The sequence below is a fragment of the Sardina pilchardus genome, chromosome 21, assembly GCF_963854185.1.
Source record: "Sardina pilchardus chromosome 21, fSarPil1.1, whole genome shotgun sequence".
Classification (NCBI taxonomy): Eukaryota; Metazoa; Chordata; class Actinopteri; order Clupeiformes; family Clupeidae; genus Sardina; species Sardina pilchardus.
In genome coordinates this window covers 29,947,680-29,967,031 of record NC_085014.1, presented here as the reverse complement: position 1 = coordinate 29,967,031, position 19,352 = coordinate 29,947,680, and the positions used below count along the sequence as shown (strand labels likewise).

Here is a 19,352-nt window from a genome sequence, read left to right as displayed (position 1 = left end):
TGTTAGCAACAAAAATGACTTTACGATGAAAAAATAAATTATGCAGAAATAAATTACGAAATGGAAGAATTCTGTCCTGTTTCGTGCTGTTTCCAACTCTGACTCTAAGTCTTGAGTCCGTGGAAGACTAGCCCACTTGTGCGTCTTTGTTTCGGCTTTGTTTTGGGGGCTGTACAAGAATGAACAAGATTCACTCACACACTAGATTGCAGACTAGAGTGCTCACGCTACAGACTAATCATGCCTCAGCTATCTGACTGCGGGAAGTTCTTAGAATCAGTCACCTCTCTTTCACTCATTCGGGATTCAACTGGTGGTGGTACAGACAAAATGTTTGGTTGTAAGTTAGGGAGCTACTTGCTTCTAGGTCATTATTATGTTGTAATGAGTTGTGAAGGTCACAAGAGGATTGTGCATGATTCAGTGTATTGAGTTATATATTGAATTTTGAGGGCTGAGAAGCAAGAGGGTGTAAGTGACATTTTGGTCAAAATTGTGTTATGTACGGGATAATGGACGACACGCCGTGCGGTTATTCAAAGTTAATGCACGTTCTAGACGGTGATACGGCCCGACGCGAAGCGGAGGGACGTTCCGTCTAGAAAAGTGCATTAACTTTGAATAACCGCACGGCGTGAAGTCCATTATCCCGCTTATTCCACTGTTGCCACTGCGTTGTGTTCGTTTCCGGTGCTAATTTAAATGTTTTAATCGCTAGAACTGTTTTGTTTGTAGAACTACTTTTCCCAGACACATTTCAACTAATTTCTCAAACTGCGGTTACTAGTTCTAAATGGATGGTTGCTATGGCCAAAAGCCAGTCGTTAGTTCTAATCTCCCGTTGTCAAGCTGGCATATCCCAAGATTCTGATCAACGTTAACTTTGAAAGATTGCTATTTTTCTTAGCCTACTGCCACCTAACTAGCTAAATGACACCTCTGTCATATGCTAAACGTTACTATGATCTGAACGTCTGTATTTTACAGCTTGTATGTAACGTGACAGTGCATTTAAACCTCACAACAAGTTTGGCGAATTAATATTCAAGTGTAATACGGTCAAAAACAATGGAACTACTTCATAGCCGTGCGTATATCTAAAGTTAATGCACACCCTTATAGAACGCAGGACAATGGGGAACTCAACCGAGCAGTGGAATAAATATATATAAATCACCTGAAAGCTCTTGATGAGCTCTTTCTAACTGACAATGTTATAGAAGTAAAATATTTGTAAATATAAAGTTGTTGAACTAAAACCAAAGGTCTTAACTGTGAACATACAGAGGCAGTTAGTCAGAAGGGCGTAAGTGCATTTACGTCCTTTTGGCACTCCGAAAGCCTACAGGACAAATTGAGTCCTAAGACATGATCAATTCGAGGGCTGAGAAGCAAGAGGGCGTAAGTGACATTTTGGTCAAAATTGAGTTATAGCCTATATCACCTGAAAGCGCTTGATGAGCTCTTTCTAACTGACAAAATTATTTAAATAAAATATGTATAGATTTAAAGTTATTAATTAAAAACCAAAGGTTTTAATTCTCCTAATACATCAAAATATTCATTTCCTATCCACAAATATACTGTTTAAATGTAATAATTTAATCGAAATGTATCAATTCAATTAAATGTGTGATAATTAAAATGAATTCTTGAATTCATAGTTCATTGTATTGTATTATTATAATTGCTTTATGTTTATCGTATTGATCAAAAAATGAATAGCATTGAAATAAATAATCTAACATAAATATTGTTTACAGCCTTTTATTGTGTAAAATTGACTGTCATTAATATTCTCTTCTGCTTCTGAAATAATCAGATACACCTAGGGTTGGTTATCGTTTGGGTTTTATTCGATACCGGTGCTAAATTGATACTTCCAAAACGGTGCCGGTGCCAAAACGGTGCCTGAACCGGTACTTTGCCTATTGCTTTTTAATTATTACAGTGCATGAAAATGCACTGTACTGTTCTTCCTCGGTCTTCTTCTTCTTATTATTACAGTGCATGAAAATGCACTGTACTGTTCTTCCTCGGTCTTCTTCTTCTTCTTCTTATTATTATTCTTCTTCTAACGCACGCAATTCAGCTTCAACCGTTTAACGTAGAAACTTCATTCAAACGTTGTTGCGTAGGTCTTGCTTATGCCATGCCTGCTTTGTATTTTTCAACTTTGTAACTTTTATACTTTTTAAACTATTAGTTAAAAACTATTACAATTTCCCCCATAGACTTAACATTGCTCATTATGACATCACGGCAGCAATTAGAATCTTAGGCCAGGTGGCCGGCCACCTGGGCACCAACTGTCAGTTTCTCTGGCTTTAAGCATACAGTCTCTCAGAAGACTACATATCCTGTTAACTGTTTACTCTGTCCACAACTGTTTCAAAATAAAAGTCCTCACTGCAATAATACACTATTAAATCATTTAACCATTGAAACTACTCAACTATTGAACTGTTCAACCATTCCAACTGTCAGTTATCATCCACTATGCCTCCAGTCAACTACATGAAACCTCCATGTACCTAGCAACCAACATAGCAACCATTAAAATTAAGCGTTTATGACTGTTTCCATAGCAACCAACATGATTATACTGCAGTAACTTCTTGTTTCCTGATAGTGGCCACCATGGATACCCTAGCAACAAATGTTTCAAAATAAAAGTCCTCACTAGCAAGTTAGCTAGTTAGCATGGTTAGCATTGTTAGCATAGTTAGCATTTTTAGCATAACTGCAAAAAATCATCAACTAAGTTAGCTAATCAACCTGGTTAGCATTGTTAGCAAATTTAGCATTGTTAGCATAGTTAGCATTTTTAGCATTGCTGCTAGAAATCATTAGCTAAGTTAGCTAATCAACCTTGTTAGCATTGTTAGTAAAGTTAGCATTGCTAGCATAATTAGCATTTTTAGCGTTACTGCTAGAAATCATTAGCTAAGTTAGCTAATCAACATTTTAACATGAATAGAAATCATTAGTTAAGTTAGAACTGGAATGTTTCATCTTTAAACAGTCTACCTTCACACTATCAACTCTCTAAACTATGCAACCACCATGTTTACCCTAGCTACACCTTAGTAACCATATCTACATTATCTATCTATTTATGCATTTTCATGCACTGGTAATTCCTTGGAATTGCATTTCTAGTTATTATTATTCTTCTTCTAACGCAGCCAATTCAGCTTCAACCGTTTAACGTAGAAACTTCATTCAAACGTTGTTGCGTAGGTCTTGCTTATGCCATGCCTGCTTTGTATTTTTCAACTTTGTAACTTTTATACTTTTTAAACTATTAGTTAAAAACTATTACAATTTCCCCCATAGACTTAACATTGCTCATTATGACATCACGGCAGCAATTAGAATCTTAGGCCAGGTGGCCGGCCACCTGGGCACCAACTGTCAGTTTCTCTGGCTTTAAGCATACAGTCTCTCAGAAGACTACATATCCTGTTAACTGTTTCCTCTGTCCACAACTGTTTCAAAATAAAAGTCCTCACTGCAATAATACACTATTAAATCATTTAACCATTGAAACTACTCAACCATTGAACTGTTCAACCATTCCAACTGTCAGTTATCATCCACTATGCCTCCAGTCAACTACATGAAACCTCCATGTACCTAGCAACCAACATAGCAACCATTAAAATTAAGCGTTTATGACCGTTTCCATAGCAACCAACATGATTATACTGCAGTAACTTCTTGTTTCCTGATAGTGGCCACCATGGATACCCTAGCAACAAATGTTTCAAAATAAAAGTCCTCACTAGCAAGTTAGCTAGTTAGCATGGTTAGCATTGTTAGCATAGTTAGCATTTTTAACATAACTGCAAAAAATCATCAACTAAGTTAGCTAATCAACCTGGTTAGCATTGTTAACAAATTTAGCATTGTTAGCATTTTTAGCATTGCTGCTAGAAATCATTGGTTAAGTTAGCTAATCAACCTGGTTAGCATTGTTAGTAAAGTTAGCATTGCTAGCATAATTAGCATTTTTAACGTAACTGCTAGAAATCATTAGCTAAGTTAGCTAATCAACATTTTAACATTAATAGAAATCATTAGTTAAGTTAGAACTGGAATGTTTCATCTTTAAACAGTCTACCTTCACACTATCAACTCTCTGTAAACTATGCAACCACCATGTTTACCCTAGCTACACCTTAGTAACCATATCTACATTATCTATATCTGCATTTTCATGCACTGGTAATTCCTTGGAATTGCATTTCTAGTTATTATTTATTCTTGTTATTTAAAAAAACATATTATTTTTGTTTTTTAATTATTTTTTTTAATTATTATTATTTTCATTGATGAGACAAATTTGGACATTACATTTAACTGTTATAGTCAATTTACTATGAATATCTCATTGCGTCTATGCATAATACATTTAAATGTTAAAACAGCTTGCCATTGTGTACACCATGGAACTGCCGGGTCATGGACAACGGCATTATAAACTAATCTAACGTCAAGCTTTAACGTCAAGTTCATCCAGTGTCCAAATGCTTCAAGAAATGTGATGTCTTCCCCCATAACACCCAATAGTTTTAAACATGTTACATATTCCGATGCTGAAGTGTTTCAATTCCCAGCGCTAGTAGGCATTTTAAGAGCAACTATTTACTAGTCAATGCGCTAACGCTGACCCTTTATGAGCAGCTCAATTAGCGATAACGTACGGAGATGGTTAGCCTCTTTGACAGCTCAGAGATATCATCAGAGGTATGTTTGTAACCTACATATTTATGGTTTTGCAAGCTAATATTTATCATGATCTTCATATTCATTGCAATACTATATGGGCCTCATGCACATGAAAGATTGTCATGTCATTGTGTTGTTTGGAACACCGTGAAACAAAGTTTTCACATTACAACTTTGCTGATAACATTTCAAATAGATGCCAGTTAGAGCATTAGCAATGTTATTGTGTAAAATAGGCTATACTGTTGTCTCATAGCCCTTTGTTACTGCTGGATTTTGACAAGAGCTCGATATTGCTTTTAAAGGGATATTCTGCTATTTTTGGAAATAAGCTCATTTCCCACCCCCCCTCGAGCAAAACAATAGATATTTACCTTTTTCCCGTTCATCCAGCTATTCTGTGAGTCTGGCGATACAACTTTTAGCTTCAGCCTAGCATAGATCATTGAATCGGATTAGACCGTTAGCTTCTCGCCTGCTAGCATCATGCTTACAAGTGACTAAGATTTCTGGTAATTTTCCCATTTAAAACGTGTCTCTTCTCAAGTTAGAAAGTGCAATAAGACCAACTGAAAATGAAACCTGCCGTTTTTCTAGGCTGATTTGACTCGGAACTACACTCTCATCTGGCGTAATAATCAAGGCAAGTTGCAACCGTGGGCGCAGTGATATCACGCACTACTTCCTGCTTGTTGCCTATGGGGACTATTTTCAGATATCACTGCGCCCATGGTACATTTGCAACTTGCCCTTTAAAAAGCTAAAAGTTGTATCGCCAGACTCACAGAATGGCTGGATGAACGGGAAAAAGGTAAATATCAATTGTTTTGCTCGAGGGGAGGTGGGAAATGAGCTTATTTCCAAAAATGGCGGAATATCCCTTTAAAGCACTGTAAACTAAATAGTATATGGGCTGGGCTCACGTGAGCTCTCAAACATTGTCCACTACCTTGTGCAGCCCTCTGCACCACGCATCGAAATGAGGCACCGAAATCCACGTTGTTATTCGGTGTGGTTACTACCGTTTGCGTCGCACCGGTGCTGTACCGGAACCGCATTTCGGATATGTAATATCCAAATGACATTAAAATATTGGTGCCAAAATGTCACTATTTCTTAAATTTAGACATGTAGAATATATATATATATATATATATACAGTGCCCTCCAAAAGTATTTGAAAACATGCTTAAAATTAAATATAAAATTATCTTTTGGAAATTGATCTTAATGCCTTAAATGAAACAATGAGGAAATATTCAACCTTTAATGACATACATTTTCTTTGTGAATGAATAATATATTGTAAATAAATAAATGTTTTCCTTAAAATATAGGGGGTCATAAGTATTGGAACGCCCATGTTAAATTCCCATAGAGGATTTTTATTTTTATTTTTAACGGCCAGTTATTTAATGGATCCAGGACACTATGCACCCTGATAAAATCCCCTTGGCCTTTGGAATTAAAATAACCCCACATCAACACCATACCCTTCACATACTAAGAGTTTGGCATGCTTAATGTCAGTTATTAGCTGTTAGCTAATTAGCTGGTTTGAATTGCATTGAGCTCAATGAGAATGAAACCAGCTAATTTAACATGGGCATTCCAATACTTATGACCCCCTATATTTTAAGAAAAACATTTATTTTTTTACAATACAATATTCATTCACAAAGAAAATTGATGTCATTAAAGGTTGAATATTTCCTCATTGTTTCATTTAAGGCATTAAGATCAATTTCCAAAAGATGATTTTATATTTAACTTTAAGCATGTTTTCCAATACTTTTGGAGGGCACTGTATATACAGTGGGGAGCACATGTATTTGATACCATGCTAAAACAGGAATATAAAATCATCATTTGACAATTGATCTTAATGCCTTGATTCAAAAAATGAGTAAAAATCAAACCGCCAAGGACACCAATTTTCTTTGTGATTGAAGAATGTATCGTAAATAAATAAATGTTTTCCTTAAATGCTTAGGGAAGGAAGTATTTGACCCCCTATGTAACCCTATGGGAATTTAGCACATAGGGTTAACATAGGGACAGGCAGATTTTTTTTTTTTTTTGTAAAGGCCAGCTATTTCATGGATCCAGGATATTATGCATCCTGATGAAGTTCCCTTGGCCTTTTGGAATTAAAATAGCCCCACATCATCACATACATCATCACCATAGCTAGAGATTGGCATGATGCTTTTTCCAGTAGGCCTATTAGCCTGTTTGATTTGCATTGAGCTCAATGGGCATGAGCACCAGTGCACAAAGCAAGGTCCATAAAGGCATGGATGACAGAGTTTGGTGTGGATGAACTTGGCTGGCCTGCAGAGTCCTGACCTCAACCCAATAGAACACCTTTGGGATGAATTGGAGCATAGCAGGGTTCATACGTTTTCAAAAAACCTGGAAAAGTTATGTAATTTGAAAATGCAAATCTCCAGGCCTGGAAAGGTTTTGGAAAACAAAAAACACCCCAAAAGTTTTGGAAAAGTCATGGAAATTTGCTTCACCCAATTCAACTCAGAGACATCTCTCATTTGGGCAGGTCATGTCTCACACTTGTGTCACAACCGATTGGCAAACTTTTACGTTTTGAGAGCATTCCTTCTAGGTAACCATCCCATTATCTCACGCGTATATCTATTATTAATGTAGCACTAGTTAATGTGAGGTTTTGAGAAATATCAGGTCATGGAAATTTGTGAAAAAATCATGGAAAAGTCATGGAAAACTCATGGAAATTCTCTGGTGGAAATGTGTATGAACCCTGGCATAGACTGAGAGCCAGTTTCCTTGTCCAACATCAGTGTGTGACTTCACAAATGTGCTTCTGAAAGAGAAAAAAAAAGTAAGAAAGCCTTCTCAGAAGAGTTGAAGCTGTTATAGCTGCAAAAGGTGGACCGACGTCATATTTAACCCTATGGATTGAGAATGGGATGTGGCAGAAGTGTGAGCAAATGTTTGGCAATATAGTGTATATAATCATGTTTTATTGAAATTTCTATATGAAAAGCAGTTTGTAAAGTTCATAAGAAATAACCAGCAGTAATGTAATATAGCATTCTTCTTGACTACCTCAGAGCAGAGGTAGGGCCTACATACCAGGCCATGACTCTTGTGTACAGTTACACCCCTAATGAATAATTAGAAGCTCTGAGTTCTGGGTAAGCTGGCATGGAATGACCATAAACAAATTAGGGGTCCAATGTTTTGTGAAACAGTAAGAGAATGAGGTTGCAATTGTGAATAATGCTCCTTGGTGAGGGGGTCGGGAAGTAATGCTTGCTGATTTTATTTTAATGAACTCAACAGGTACTGAATGAGGCAGTTGGTGCATTGCTCTACCATACAATCACACTCTCAAGAGACGATCTTGAAAAATTCAAGGGTCTTCGGGTTATTGTAAGAATTGGGAGTGGTTTTGACAACGTGGACATCAAAGCAGCGGCTGAGTTGGGTGAGACAAAATATTTTTGTCTCCGTTAAATCATGGTTGTCAGTTTTTTTTTTTTTTTTTTTTCCATTCTTTGTCTCCAATATCAGCATTAACCCTTGCTTTTGTTTTGTTTTGTTTTTTTTTACTCTCCCTTCCTTTCATCCACAAGGTATTGCAGTGTGCAATGTTCCGGCCTCTTCAGTAGAAGAGACAGCAGACACATCCATGTGTTTAATCCTGAACTTGTACCGCCGCGTGACATGGATGCACCAGGCTTTGCGAGAGGGCACCCGGGCTGCCAGTGTAGAGCAGATAAGAGAGGTGGCTGGTGGAGCTGCTCGTATCAGAGGGGAGACTTTAGGCATCATTGGTCTGGGTGAGCAATGAAGTTGGGATTTTGTAATTTTACATAAGTCATATTGGGGAGACCCAAAATACTTGTTTTTGAAAAGTCTGATTCAACTGTGAATCTCACAGGCAATAGACGTGAAATGTGATTTTACAATGTGCAACACATTTAGAATGTGTCGTAGATATGATATAGACATTGCTGTCAATGTTTGACATGCAAAACATGCCAGAATGAAAAGCCTTTGGGGGGCATCATAGTGTCTTGTTCATTTACCATCCAATCAATGAGAATGCAGTGATGCCATTGTGTCTTAGCACACCAAAATGTAAGCTAATTCTGCTAAGGAGTTGTCACAAACATTAATGGTCTCTTCTTGGGGCAAGTTTATGTTAGGTCAAATAGTCTGTAAACAAACTAGAATACAAACATACTGTATGCTCTTTGACTGAGATGGTGGTCTATGTAACCAAACCAGTTATTATGGTGAGGAGAGCAGATCATGGTAGCCTAATCTGATAGACATGAATATGTGTCAGTGGAATTTCTACAATGTTTCATGGGCCTCCATGAAATTCAACTGCCATGCACTCTGCACAGTCTGCAATTTTTAATAATTCAGCAGGTTATAGTTTAGCAATGAATGCATTTTCAGATAAATGATTGTGTTGGCAAGTGCTGTCCATTAAGGGATACACTTAGAACCACAAATGACCATGATTTTGTATCATAGCCTATAGTCAGATGGCTTAAAATTAAATGCTTAGGTTGACTTAGGATGAGGGAATATGTAATAATAATTGGTTAAAAAAATGTAAATAAATACCCACACACCCCCAAATTTACACTTTTTTTTCAGCCTTGTTGAGGAAGAAAATGGAAATCGTATCCACATCAGTTCTTTAGATCAGATCAAGTTTCTCCATAGAACAGAGGTTGCCTCGGCTTAGTGGATGATTAAGTTTTTATTCGGGTACTTACTTTAACTTAGATTTCTGACATTAATAAATGGGTCAGCTATCCAAAATGTATCTTGCTTATGTGCCTGTCTTATCTATGCATTGAATACTGAGGCCAGTAAGCAGATTCCTCAACACAATATACATAATAAAAATGCTTTGAAAGAGTATTTCAAGTGACGTTTTTAGAAGGGAAAAGGGATGTTGCATCATTGCATCGTCTGCAGTGTTTCCTGCAGAAAATGTCCTATGCATTGGTTTTGGGATGGCGGCCCGCCACAGCAAAATGAATGCCACCATGGTATCAGAAGGGCAGATAGGGACTTTTTGATTAAAAAGAAAAGTGTAAGCAGGCAAAATATACTATCATATATTTTCCCACTTTATACGTGTTCTGTCTACGTCCGGCGCTTCGATGAGGTTGAATTTGGACTGTAAAAATATCTGAGAAGTTAGATGGCAATGTTATGAGGAATTCACCACGATTTTATCTGACTCCATAAGATATATTGTACCTCTAATAAATTACCAAATAACTAGTTTGTTTAACTATGGTAGAGAATGGCATGGCACACTAGACATTTAGAGATAAATTGAAACTGAGCGAGGAGAATTAACCATTTATTAGTCCTTGAGCCTTAGGTAAGAGTAAAGTATCAGTAATTATCCTTAAACAAAGGAACAAAGGAGAAAGTAAACTTAACCTCAAAACAAACAATAAACTTGGACTTAAACCTTAACAAGGTACCAAGTTACAATGCTACATACACCAGATAAAACAATATATCAAATAATGAAAATAACAAACCCCATAAAGAAATCAAAAGATAGAGAGAGAGAGAAGACAGAGAGAGAGAGAGAGCAAGAGGTCAGCCTGCCCTCCTGCCAAGACCAGAGCAAAGTAGAAAGAGAACTAGAGGTGAGAAATCCTCAACCTTAACTATCATGCAGGTCACCCCCAACTCTGTGGGTTTGGTGTGGGTGTGTCTACCACCTGAAGTTCTCCCGTGCAGTTCTTACTCCACAATTATGTATACATACATTAAATTGCAATGAAAGCGTGATCAGGCTGTTGCCCACATTACAAGTATTAATTCAAGACCAAACATGGATGTATTATCATTTGTCATGAAACAGATACATTTCAGTTTTCAGCATTAGTTCTGAGATGTGTGGAGAGGGAAAATGTAGGTGTGTCCGGGGGCCTTTGACCAAATGGCTGGCCACACACACAATGGGGACAGTTCAAATGCAAATAGATCACCTGGACACAAAGGAGTCTAGCTATGAGGTCGTCTCCCCCGTCTTGGTTCACGAATCGAAATTATCCAGTTTTACAAAAGTTAAGTCTAGGATTTTGTGCTTTTGGCAATAATCTATTTGAAAATGAATCAGTCAGGCTTGAAGCTTTTAGCTCATGTTTGGTACAGTTGGTTAGAATGAAATGTGACCCTGTAAAGCGGAACCAGTCGTTTCGGTAAAATTTACTAAATTAAGTTATTGTGCTCACGTGAACGGCCATAAACTAAACTTTCCAACGATATGTTTATCGAGGGTATTGCACAAACTATCGCTAAGATAACCGCATCCAAAGTTGACATGGTTCTCCTGTCACGATATGCCAGAAGAGGAGAAATCACCTTTTTAAGCGGCGCGTGCACAACGGGAATGACAGCAAATGTGTTGAATCTTCGCCAGGTTTAACAGTCAAAACGTATGTTTTTCCGTGAAATGCGTTCACGATATGAAACTGTTGACTGTATACAGTCGAATTATGCGAAAATGTGAATTCAACATTTTAACCCGGACGTTTGTTATTGTTGATTTTCTCAAAGTAACGTTGTGCGTAGAACGACTGATTTCGCTTTGAATGGTCACAAATGGCATATTGCTTAGGTTGTGCTGAAAAAAGATTACAAGATACTCAGTATTGCACAAATCTGAGACCTTTATCAAGTTGTTAAATAGTAATGCTGCAAAAATGTGAGTGTAACATCATGGAGATCAATCAACACAATCCCACAGCACACTGACAAACTAATAGCAGGACACATACACATTTGTAAGTAAGCATCATTACATTATCATGTAGAGACAATATTGGGGGGGAAAAAACATCCAATATATCATGCATGGAGTCTGTCACAGGAATGGCGTGAAGTCCAGAGGCCGGGACAGGATGTGGCCCTAAGTGTGTGTATCTAAAATATCTCCCTTTGTAGGAGACGTCTCAGTCCATCATCTTCCCTAATGTATTTTGGATCTACCTTAACTACTTATCGTCCCTGGCTAGTATGGCTGACATTTTTATTAATGTTGGGCCATGGGATAATTTGGGTTCTGAGTCTTAATTAACACTGGCATTTTTCTGGGAATACTGAAGGGGGCAGGGGGTCTCCGGTGTTTGATAGAATATTATATATTTTGTTTTGGACAAAAGCATGTTCTAAGAAAAAAAACGATTGAAAAATAAACATAAACAAATGCAGCATCACACACCTTTAATGTACTTGGGATTGACAGCTGCCACGTTGAATACAGTGCATCCTTGTTTTAAATTAAGCCGTGGTTAAGGCTTCTCGGTTATGGCAAAAATCATTCACGATTATATAGTTCAATATTGAGATCACGATTATTAAACATGAATTCTCAGTGATTTTGGAACTAATCCACTTTCAAAACTTTTTACATTTTTAAATGGAATTTTAAATGTAATCCAACTGAAAAACATACATGCAAAAAGATAATGTACTTCACAACTGAAGACAAAAGGAGAACATTTTCATGAAACTGAATATGGTAAAATAAGTTGTATTTTGATTTTGTTTTCACAATCGTTAGAAGTCATAATCACAATTAAACTGAGGGAAGATACAAAAAGACTAACGCATTGATGTCGAAGCGTTAGATATGCACGGATATGGAATTTTAGGGCCGATAACAATAACCAATATTTATCGGTTTGCTGTGGCCGATACCGATGCGATAACCAATAATATTACTCTTGGAGAAAAAAATGTAAAAAATGAATAGGGGACAACATTTAATAGGCATAATTTAATTGCAGTAATTGTACACCAATGACGGACATAACTCAGTCCTCAGTGGTACAGTCAACAACAGCAGTAGCCTAGGGCCTAGGCCAGGGGTCGGCTACCCAAAATGTTCAAAGAGGCATAGTGGACCAAAAAAACAAAAAACAAATCTGTCTGGAGCCGCAAAAAAAAAAAAAGCCTTAAATAAGCCTTGGGCTATATGAAGGCAACACAGGCTGTAAGTGTATATTAGCCTACTATCAAAATGACTAAGTAGGCTAAAAATACATAATGATCATTCATGATTAAATGTTTTTCCCTGCAGCGCATCCTGGACAGAATGACACGCCATGTGACTACTCCGCTGTACGATATTTGGTGCATTAAGTTTAACTTCATGTAATCACCATCCGTGGATGGTTTTCCACGCTTTATTACCTCTCAGGTTGCAACAAAATTTCTCCAGAAGTAGGCTACTGCAATCGCACCTTTTCTCCCAGTCCCAACTGGTTAGTCGGCTGAAGTCATTACATGCCTTCCCTGAAAATGTCTTTCCAAATTACTTGTTTTGTTGTTCGACAACTTCTTATTACGAAGCAAACATGCAGGCAATCCTTCCGCATTGGCAATGAAAGCAAAAGATTCGGTCCATTCTGACTTGAATCTTCTGTTCTCATCGGCTATCTTTCTCTTTTTTCCTTTGGGATCCATGGCCCATGAGGACACACCTGCCGGTTTGTTTACAACCATAGGTTCAACGGCCACCTGCCTGGCACGGTGCCGCCCTGAAACGTGTGTCTCAGGCTATCAAATCTTTGTTGACAGAAATGTTGAAATTTAATATTTATTATGCACATTTGTACAGCATTGGAAAACATTAAGAATGTTTTTCCTCCCACAGAAACCACATTAAAACAGAAAATATATCCCCCATTCATTTTCATACATTTTTGAAGGCGCTCCAGGGAGCCATCAGGGGGGGCGCTATAAAGCCGCGGGTTGCCAACAACTGGCCTAGGCCTATGTGTGGCTCCTTTAAGTGAACATGACGTCATTGAGGTGTGAGTGAGTGGCCAGGGACAGTGCATGAATCGTTCTCATATGGAGTAAACACTCAACGCAAATAAATGGCTAGAAGCTGTGAAAAAGCTAGCGACCAAATCAGAGTTTTGTGGGAAACTTATGTATAGTTTTAGCTGCGGTTAATTAAATAAAGCTGCAACTCCTCAGACTGTTGTAGGCTAATTGACCCCCAATGTGCCACCTCCAGTTAAAGACGGGTAAATTAGTGCTGAGTGCTGTCCAATGTAAAAGTATCTTCTGTTACGCACAACCTGCAGTGCTGCAGCAGTAATATTACAAAACCCAACCGAACGAAGTGCAAATATAATACTCAGAACTACGTATCTACTGATTTGTCCCATCGGAAATGTTGTTTGTCTCCCTGATTAGCGTGGAGGTAAAGTGCAGAGACACCAGCAAAACAATTCGCTCTGAGTAGGCTGAGCTTCACTCTGCTTAAGTTAAAATGATAATCGTTCACGAGAGGATTTTGGGCTGCATACAGGCGTTACATTGTGATGGCCGTTTCTTTCATGCGTTACCTGATTCACGCTCTGCGAGAAATGTATTATAACTGTATTACAACTTACCGCCACGAGGTGGCATTACAGTCCGCTGTAGCATTGTGGTGTGATTGATACTGTAGCCCAGTTCTATTCAATAGGCGGCCCGGAAGCAACCTCTAATACCCCCTTTCCACCGCCACGAACCAGGTGCTGGTTCCGGGCTGGTGCTAGTGCCAGTTCGGTGCTGGTGCTACCTGCCGATTATTCAAGAACCAGCTCGCTTTTCCACAGACTGAGTTCCAGTGTAGTGCTGCGTCGCTACGTCACTGTTTACGTGCGCTTTTGTATCCCAAAACAACCAGCAGAAATGGAGATGTGGTGGAAAAACTTATTACGATCAACTTTGAGCACAAAAAGCTCAAATGTCGAGAGAGTTCAACTGTATCACTGTATCCATTTGTGGAATAAAACCGGACGTGCCCTATGTTGCATGTGTATTTATTGCAGTCGCTAGAAAAGCATGTTAGCCAACATTAGCACTTGATTAGCACCCGTTGTTATGGTTATGACCATACTACGCTGCTTTTTTTGCTGCTAACGTTAGCCTGACCAGAAACACCACCGTAGTTATATCAGCATTCTAGGTTGCTATGTTTTGGTCAACAAGCTAACAAGCTAACTTTACCGTTCGGGAGCTTACAGCAACCTGCAATGATCTGTGTGTCCGGGACACATTTGTGTCGCATATAAACAATAAACCGTATCAAAATTAGCCATTAAAAGTGGTCAAGAAACCTTTATTCACATTGAATATTTCCAGTTAGACCCCTGGAGCTGCCGCCATTGTTTTCAGATTTTTTTTGTTACTCCCGCCTCTGTGGACAACGCAAGCTTCTGATTTGCTGACGTAACTGGTTCTTATCTCTGGTCCAGCTCAAAGTTGGTGCTGAGTTGGAACCAGTTTTCCTGGCCCAGAGCCAGGTTATTTTGTGTGGAAAAGCAAAGAACCGGTTCCAGACTTGGCACTGGCTCCGAACCAGCACCAGAATCGCGTCGGTGGAAAAGGGGTATGTGTGGCCCAGCCCGTAGTTTTGACAGAAATGTAAGCTAGAGAAAAAAAAATTTGCGAGCTTTCAGAAATGCCTACAGAAATCCCTAGTAGCCTAGTCACCTACAGACTGCAATACTACAACTCTTTTATTGTTTCGTTTTTTCGGGTGTTTGTAAATTCAATATGGCACGCTGAACATCTGCACTTCGAGAGCATGAACAAACAAACTGTTTAAAATTGCCATTGACACAAGCAGCAGATTAAAATAACACTTTGTTTCATTCGAGAGTTTGACAACGGTGAGGATGATTAGCACTATGCAAACAAGTTTATTGAATTAGGCTGTACTTTTTTTTTCATCTTGAGCGTGCAGGAGGGAGAGTGGCCGATTCCATGAAACCATTAGTGACAGCAAAATAAACCTAAACGAAACAGCCAGATGCCTCTTCATAAAATAGGCTAACATAAGACACCTTCATAAACAATAACAAGTTTTATCGTGAGACTGCCTATCGTTTGGAGAAGCTTATCAGTAGGCCTAGGCTATATGCTGTTAAAAGCAGAAAATATATTCAGCTTGCTTCGGGATTTAATTCACTTTTGGATTGTTTGGCTAGTGGTAAATACCGACATAATCCTGCTCACAAGTGCCACCTGGTGGTTGTTTGGGTCATTGCAGGCTCACTTGGGAAAAATAATGAAATACACGTGATTCACACATGAGGTCTCATGAGAATCTCACGTGAAACTGGCCAATTTAAAGCAATGCCCACTGTAGATTCAACGCAGGTCTTGTTAGAATGGTGGAATACATCCACACAGCTGACAATATTTTGAGGAAGAAGTAGTCAACCAAGCTCAAGTAGCATGCAGCCAGACGGGCCTTAAGTAGTTGGGAAATCAGGCTTTAAAAAATATCGGCGCAAATTACATTCAGTTATCGGAATGATAATATTCGATAATTTTCACTTATCGGCCGCCGATATATTGTGCATCTCTTCAAAACGTTAGTCTTTTTGCTGAGCACCATTGCATTAAAAAAAGTCTCAATCTTCTGTGCTGCTCCGGTATCTTCCCTCAGTTTGATCAGCTTGTCCCCTGCTGTGGATGCACCAGTTTGTTTGCAGAAGCGCATAGGATCTACTCCTTTCATAATCACAATTAATTTGATTAAGGGCACAGCTCTAACCTTGGCATCTTTAGGCATTTGTTTTAGATATGAGCAACTGTCAGCTCTAGTGTGATGATGGTTGTGGATGGTGACTCGCAGTGATCCCTCTATTTCATGCAACGTTGGAATACCAGAAGCCAGATGTTTAAATAAACAGATAGTGATTTAAGTGGCACCATAATGAGGTTTTGGTACACAACCTTACTAATTTGATACTCAAAATGTCTTGGATGTTCCACTCTTTTTGCGGCAGCCACTAGCCAGTCGGTTATGGTTGTATCCTGTTGTGTTATATTAATTATGCTGTGTTGTGATGGTATGATGTAGTGTCTTTACGGATCGTGGCTACAGCCAGCCACACATGTTGTGGCAATCTTGAGATGTATTGGTACTTTATCACAGGCCTGATAGAGTTCAGGCGTGGTGCCTGAATTCAGGCTTGAGCTCGGCCATGTACGATATCAAGAAAGGCTATTCTCTATATTGTCTTTGGATGTATTTGATCATTTCAGGCACAGATAATTTCCTGTCTATCAGCCCTGTTATCATGTATCATGATGTTGTATTATGTTAATTAGGCTATGTTGTTAATGGGCAGCTGCCCCAAATAATAACACCCAAGTAAAAGTTTTCCTGTGTTTCACTTTTTGTTGTTGTTGTTTTCCTAGGCCGGGTGGGTCAAGCAGTGGCTTTGCGGGCAAAGGCCTTTGGGTTTGGGGTAATCTTTTATGACCCATACCTCCCTGATGGAATTGAACGATCCCTGGGTCTTCAACGTATGGCCACCCTACAGGATCTTCTCATCCACTCAGACTGTGTGTCTCTGCACTGCAGCTTGAATGAGCACAACCACCACCTCATCAATGACTTCACTATTAAACAAGTACGTTTTGTATTCATACTAAGACAAAGCCTTAGCAACGCCTGCTCTACCTAGTCTTCTAAGTTTCGTGCAAATTTTCAATGCAGCTAATAATAACTAGTCGTGCTACGATGGTAACTAAGTTCACATCGACAGTACATGCAGATAACTTTGCTCTTATCAACGGACCCTGGCAATATTTTAAAACTAAACTTTCCATTCATTAGTCATCTAAAGCTCTTAATTGTTGTAGCCTAATTCAAGCCTAATTCAAACATAGTTCTTCTCTCTCACACACACACCGAATGTGCACGAATGCACACACACACTCACTCACTCACACACACACACACACACACAAACACATACACGCACGCAGGCACAAGACAGATAACTTTAGCCTAACGTTACAGTAGTAGGAAGGGGAGAGAAGAGCCAGAGGGATGTCGTACACAGACACACACGTTAACGTTACCCCGAGATAGTTCTCATTACCGAGTCCAGTAGGCTAATCTCCCGTTAGCGCAACTGTTTGTCTGCCCCACGCCTTTTTCTAAATAATTTATTAAAGAATATAGTAGATCTACGAAATGAGGAAATAGTTTAACAAAAGCAAAACGCCTCAGCCATCGTCTGGCCTGCTGCAGCACAAGCCACCCAGACAGCTCTCACAGGCGGGGTGAGCGGAGAGAGTGAACAGTCCAGCAGACTGAACTTTAAGACCACCAACACCGGGCCCAGGTGCAGCAATCAGCAAGCCTGCAAACAGAGAGACAAAGACAGGGACACCTAGTGCCCTGGTGGAGCCCTGCGGACTCTAGAGGACAGTGGCACAGGCACCCATGGTAGAGGGGCCGTGACATACCCCCCCCCATAAGAGCAGGGTTCCCACCAGGCACTCAGAACAATGACCAAAACAGTCCAACCCCAGATATTAAACATTTACACCCCCCTACAAGTATACAATAAGAACATTGAACATACTACCTGGCATTTAATATAATAACTGTGCAAACTCACCAAATCTGAGAAGGTTCCACATAGCCAACCTACCATCTCCACTAACTACCCAGCAACCCCTGGCGCCTGGGGAAGCAAAGTTTAAGGGTGGGAAGAGAAAAGGGAAGAGGCTCGGGACAATGTCAAGGACAATTTCTGAACCTTTAACATGATAACCAGACAATATAACAGTAGGAACAAGGCTAGTACTTAACTGGGCATTCTGCTTTCCAATGTCCCCTACCTATGCAGTAGTTACAAATCTTATTTGCATTAAACAGTGGGCCCTGAGCAGCCCGATTCAGCTTACCCTTCTGGCACTTCATATCATCCCAACGCTTACCTACTGACTGGAACTTATAGGAGCCATCCATGCTACCATCATGGGCTCTGTGTGCACGCTCATGGTGTGTTAATACATATTCATCCACCAGGACGACAGCCTCTGCAGCAGTCTTTACCTTGTGTTCGCTTAGATAGGTAGCTATGTGACTTGGAACCGAGTTCTAAAACAATTAAGTCACACAGTGCCTCATAAGTCTGAACCTCTAAGGAAGAACACCACCTATTAAAGTGCAATGTTAAATCCCTGGCGAATTCCATGTGCGTCTGCTTACCCGTTTTCTCCCAAGTTCTAAACTTAACACGGTACGCCTCTGGGACTAATTCAAACGCTTGTAACACCGCTGCCTTCACTGACGCATAAACACGGCTTTCAGCCACAGTGAGAGCAGAATACGCTACCTGAGCTCTCCCAGTCAATATGCACTGTAACAGTAAAGTGCGCTCCGCATCGGACCAACGCCTATCAACAGCTATGCGTTCAAACAGGGAGAAAAAGGTATCTGGGTCACGCTCAGAGAATGGCGGAACCAAGCGCAAATTGGTTCGGACATCAAAAGAACGTGCAAAAGGATCATGCCCACTATTACCAAGTTGACGCACCCGCTCTTCGAGTTGCAGCCTTCTAACCTCTCGCTCCCTCATTTCGACTTCAAGCTCCAGCAATCGTTTGCGTTGCTCATAGATCAAACTCTCTGCAGGTGCACTCGCCGCAGCAGCCCCTGAAACCGAATCAGACTGTAGGCCTACTTCAGCTTTGAGAACCCCCGTTTCAAGCAGTGTATCAGTCAAGATACGTCTCATATTGTCCTTCATCCGCTTATCCCCGACATT

At 39.5% G+C, this 19,352-nt stretch overlaps 1 protein-coding gene across 1 annotated transcript in view; it reads left to right on the top strand.

Annotated features, from left to right (window-relative positions):
* The window catches only part of LOC134068370 (C-terminal-binding protein 2-like), an 88,032-nt gene that overhangs the window by 43,445 nt on the left and 25,235 nt on the right, over nucleotides 1-19,352 (top strand). The window contains exons 4-6 of the mRNA XM_062523929.1: nucleotides 8,059-8,203; nucleotides 8,352-8,558; nucleotides 16,984-17,198. Coding sequence (XP_062379913.1) covers nucleotides 8,059-8,203; nucleotides 8,352-8,558; nucleotides 16,984-17,198 — 567 coding nt within the window. The remainder of the gene's footprint in view (nucleotides 1-8,058; nucleotides 8,204-8,351; nucleotides 8,559-16,983; nucleotides 17,199-19,352) is intronic.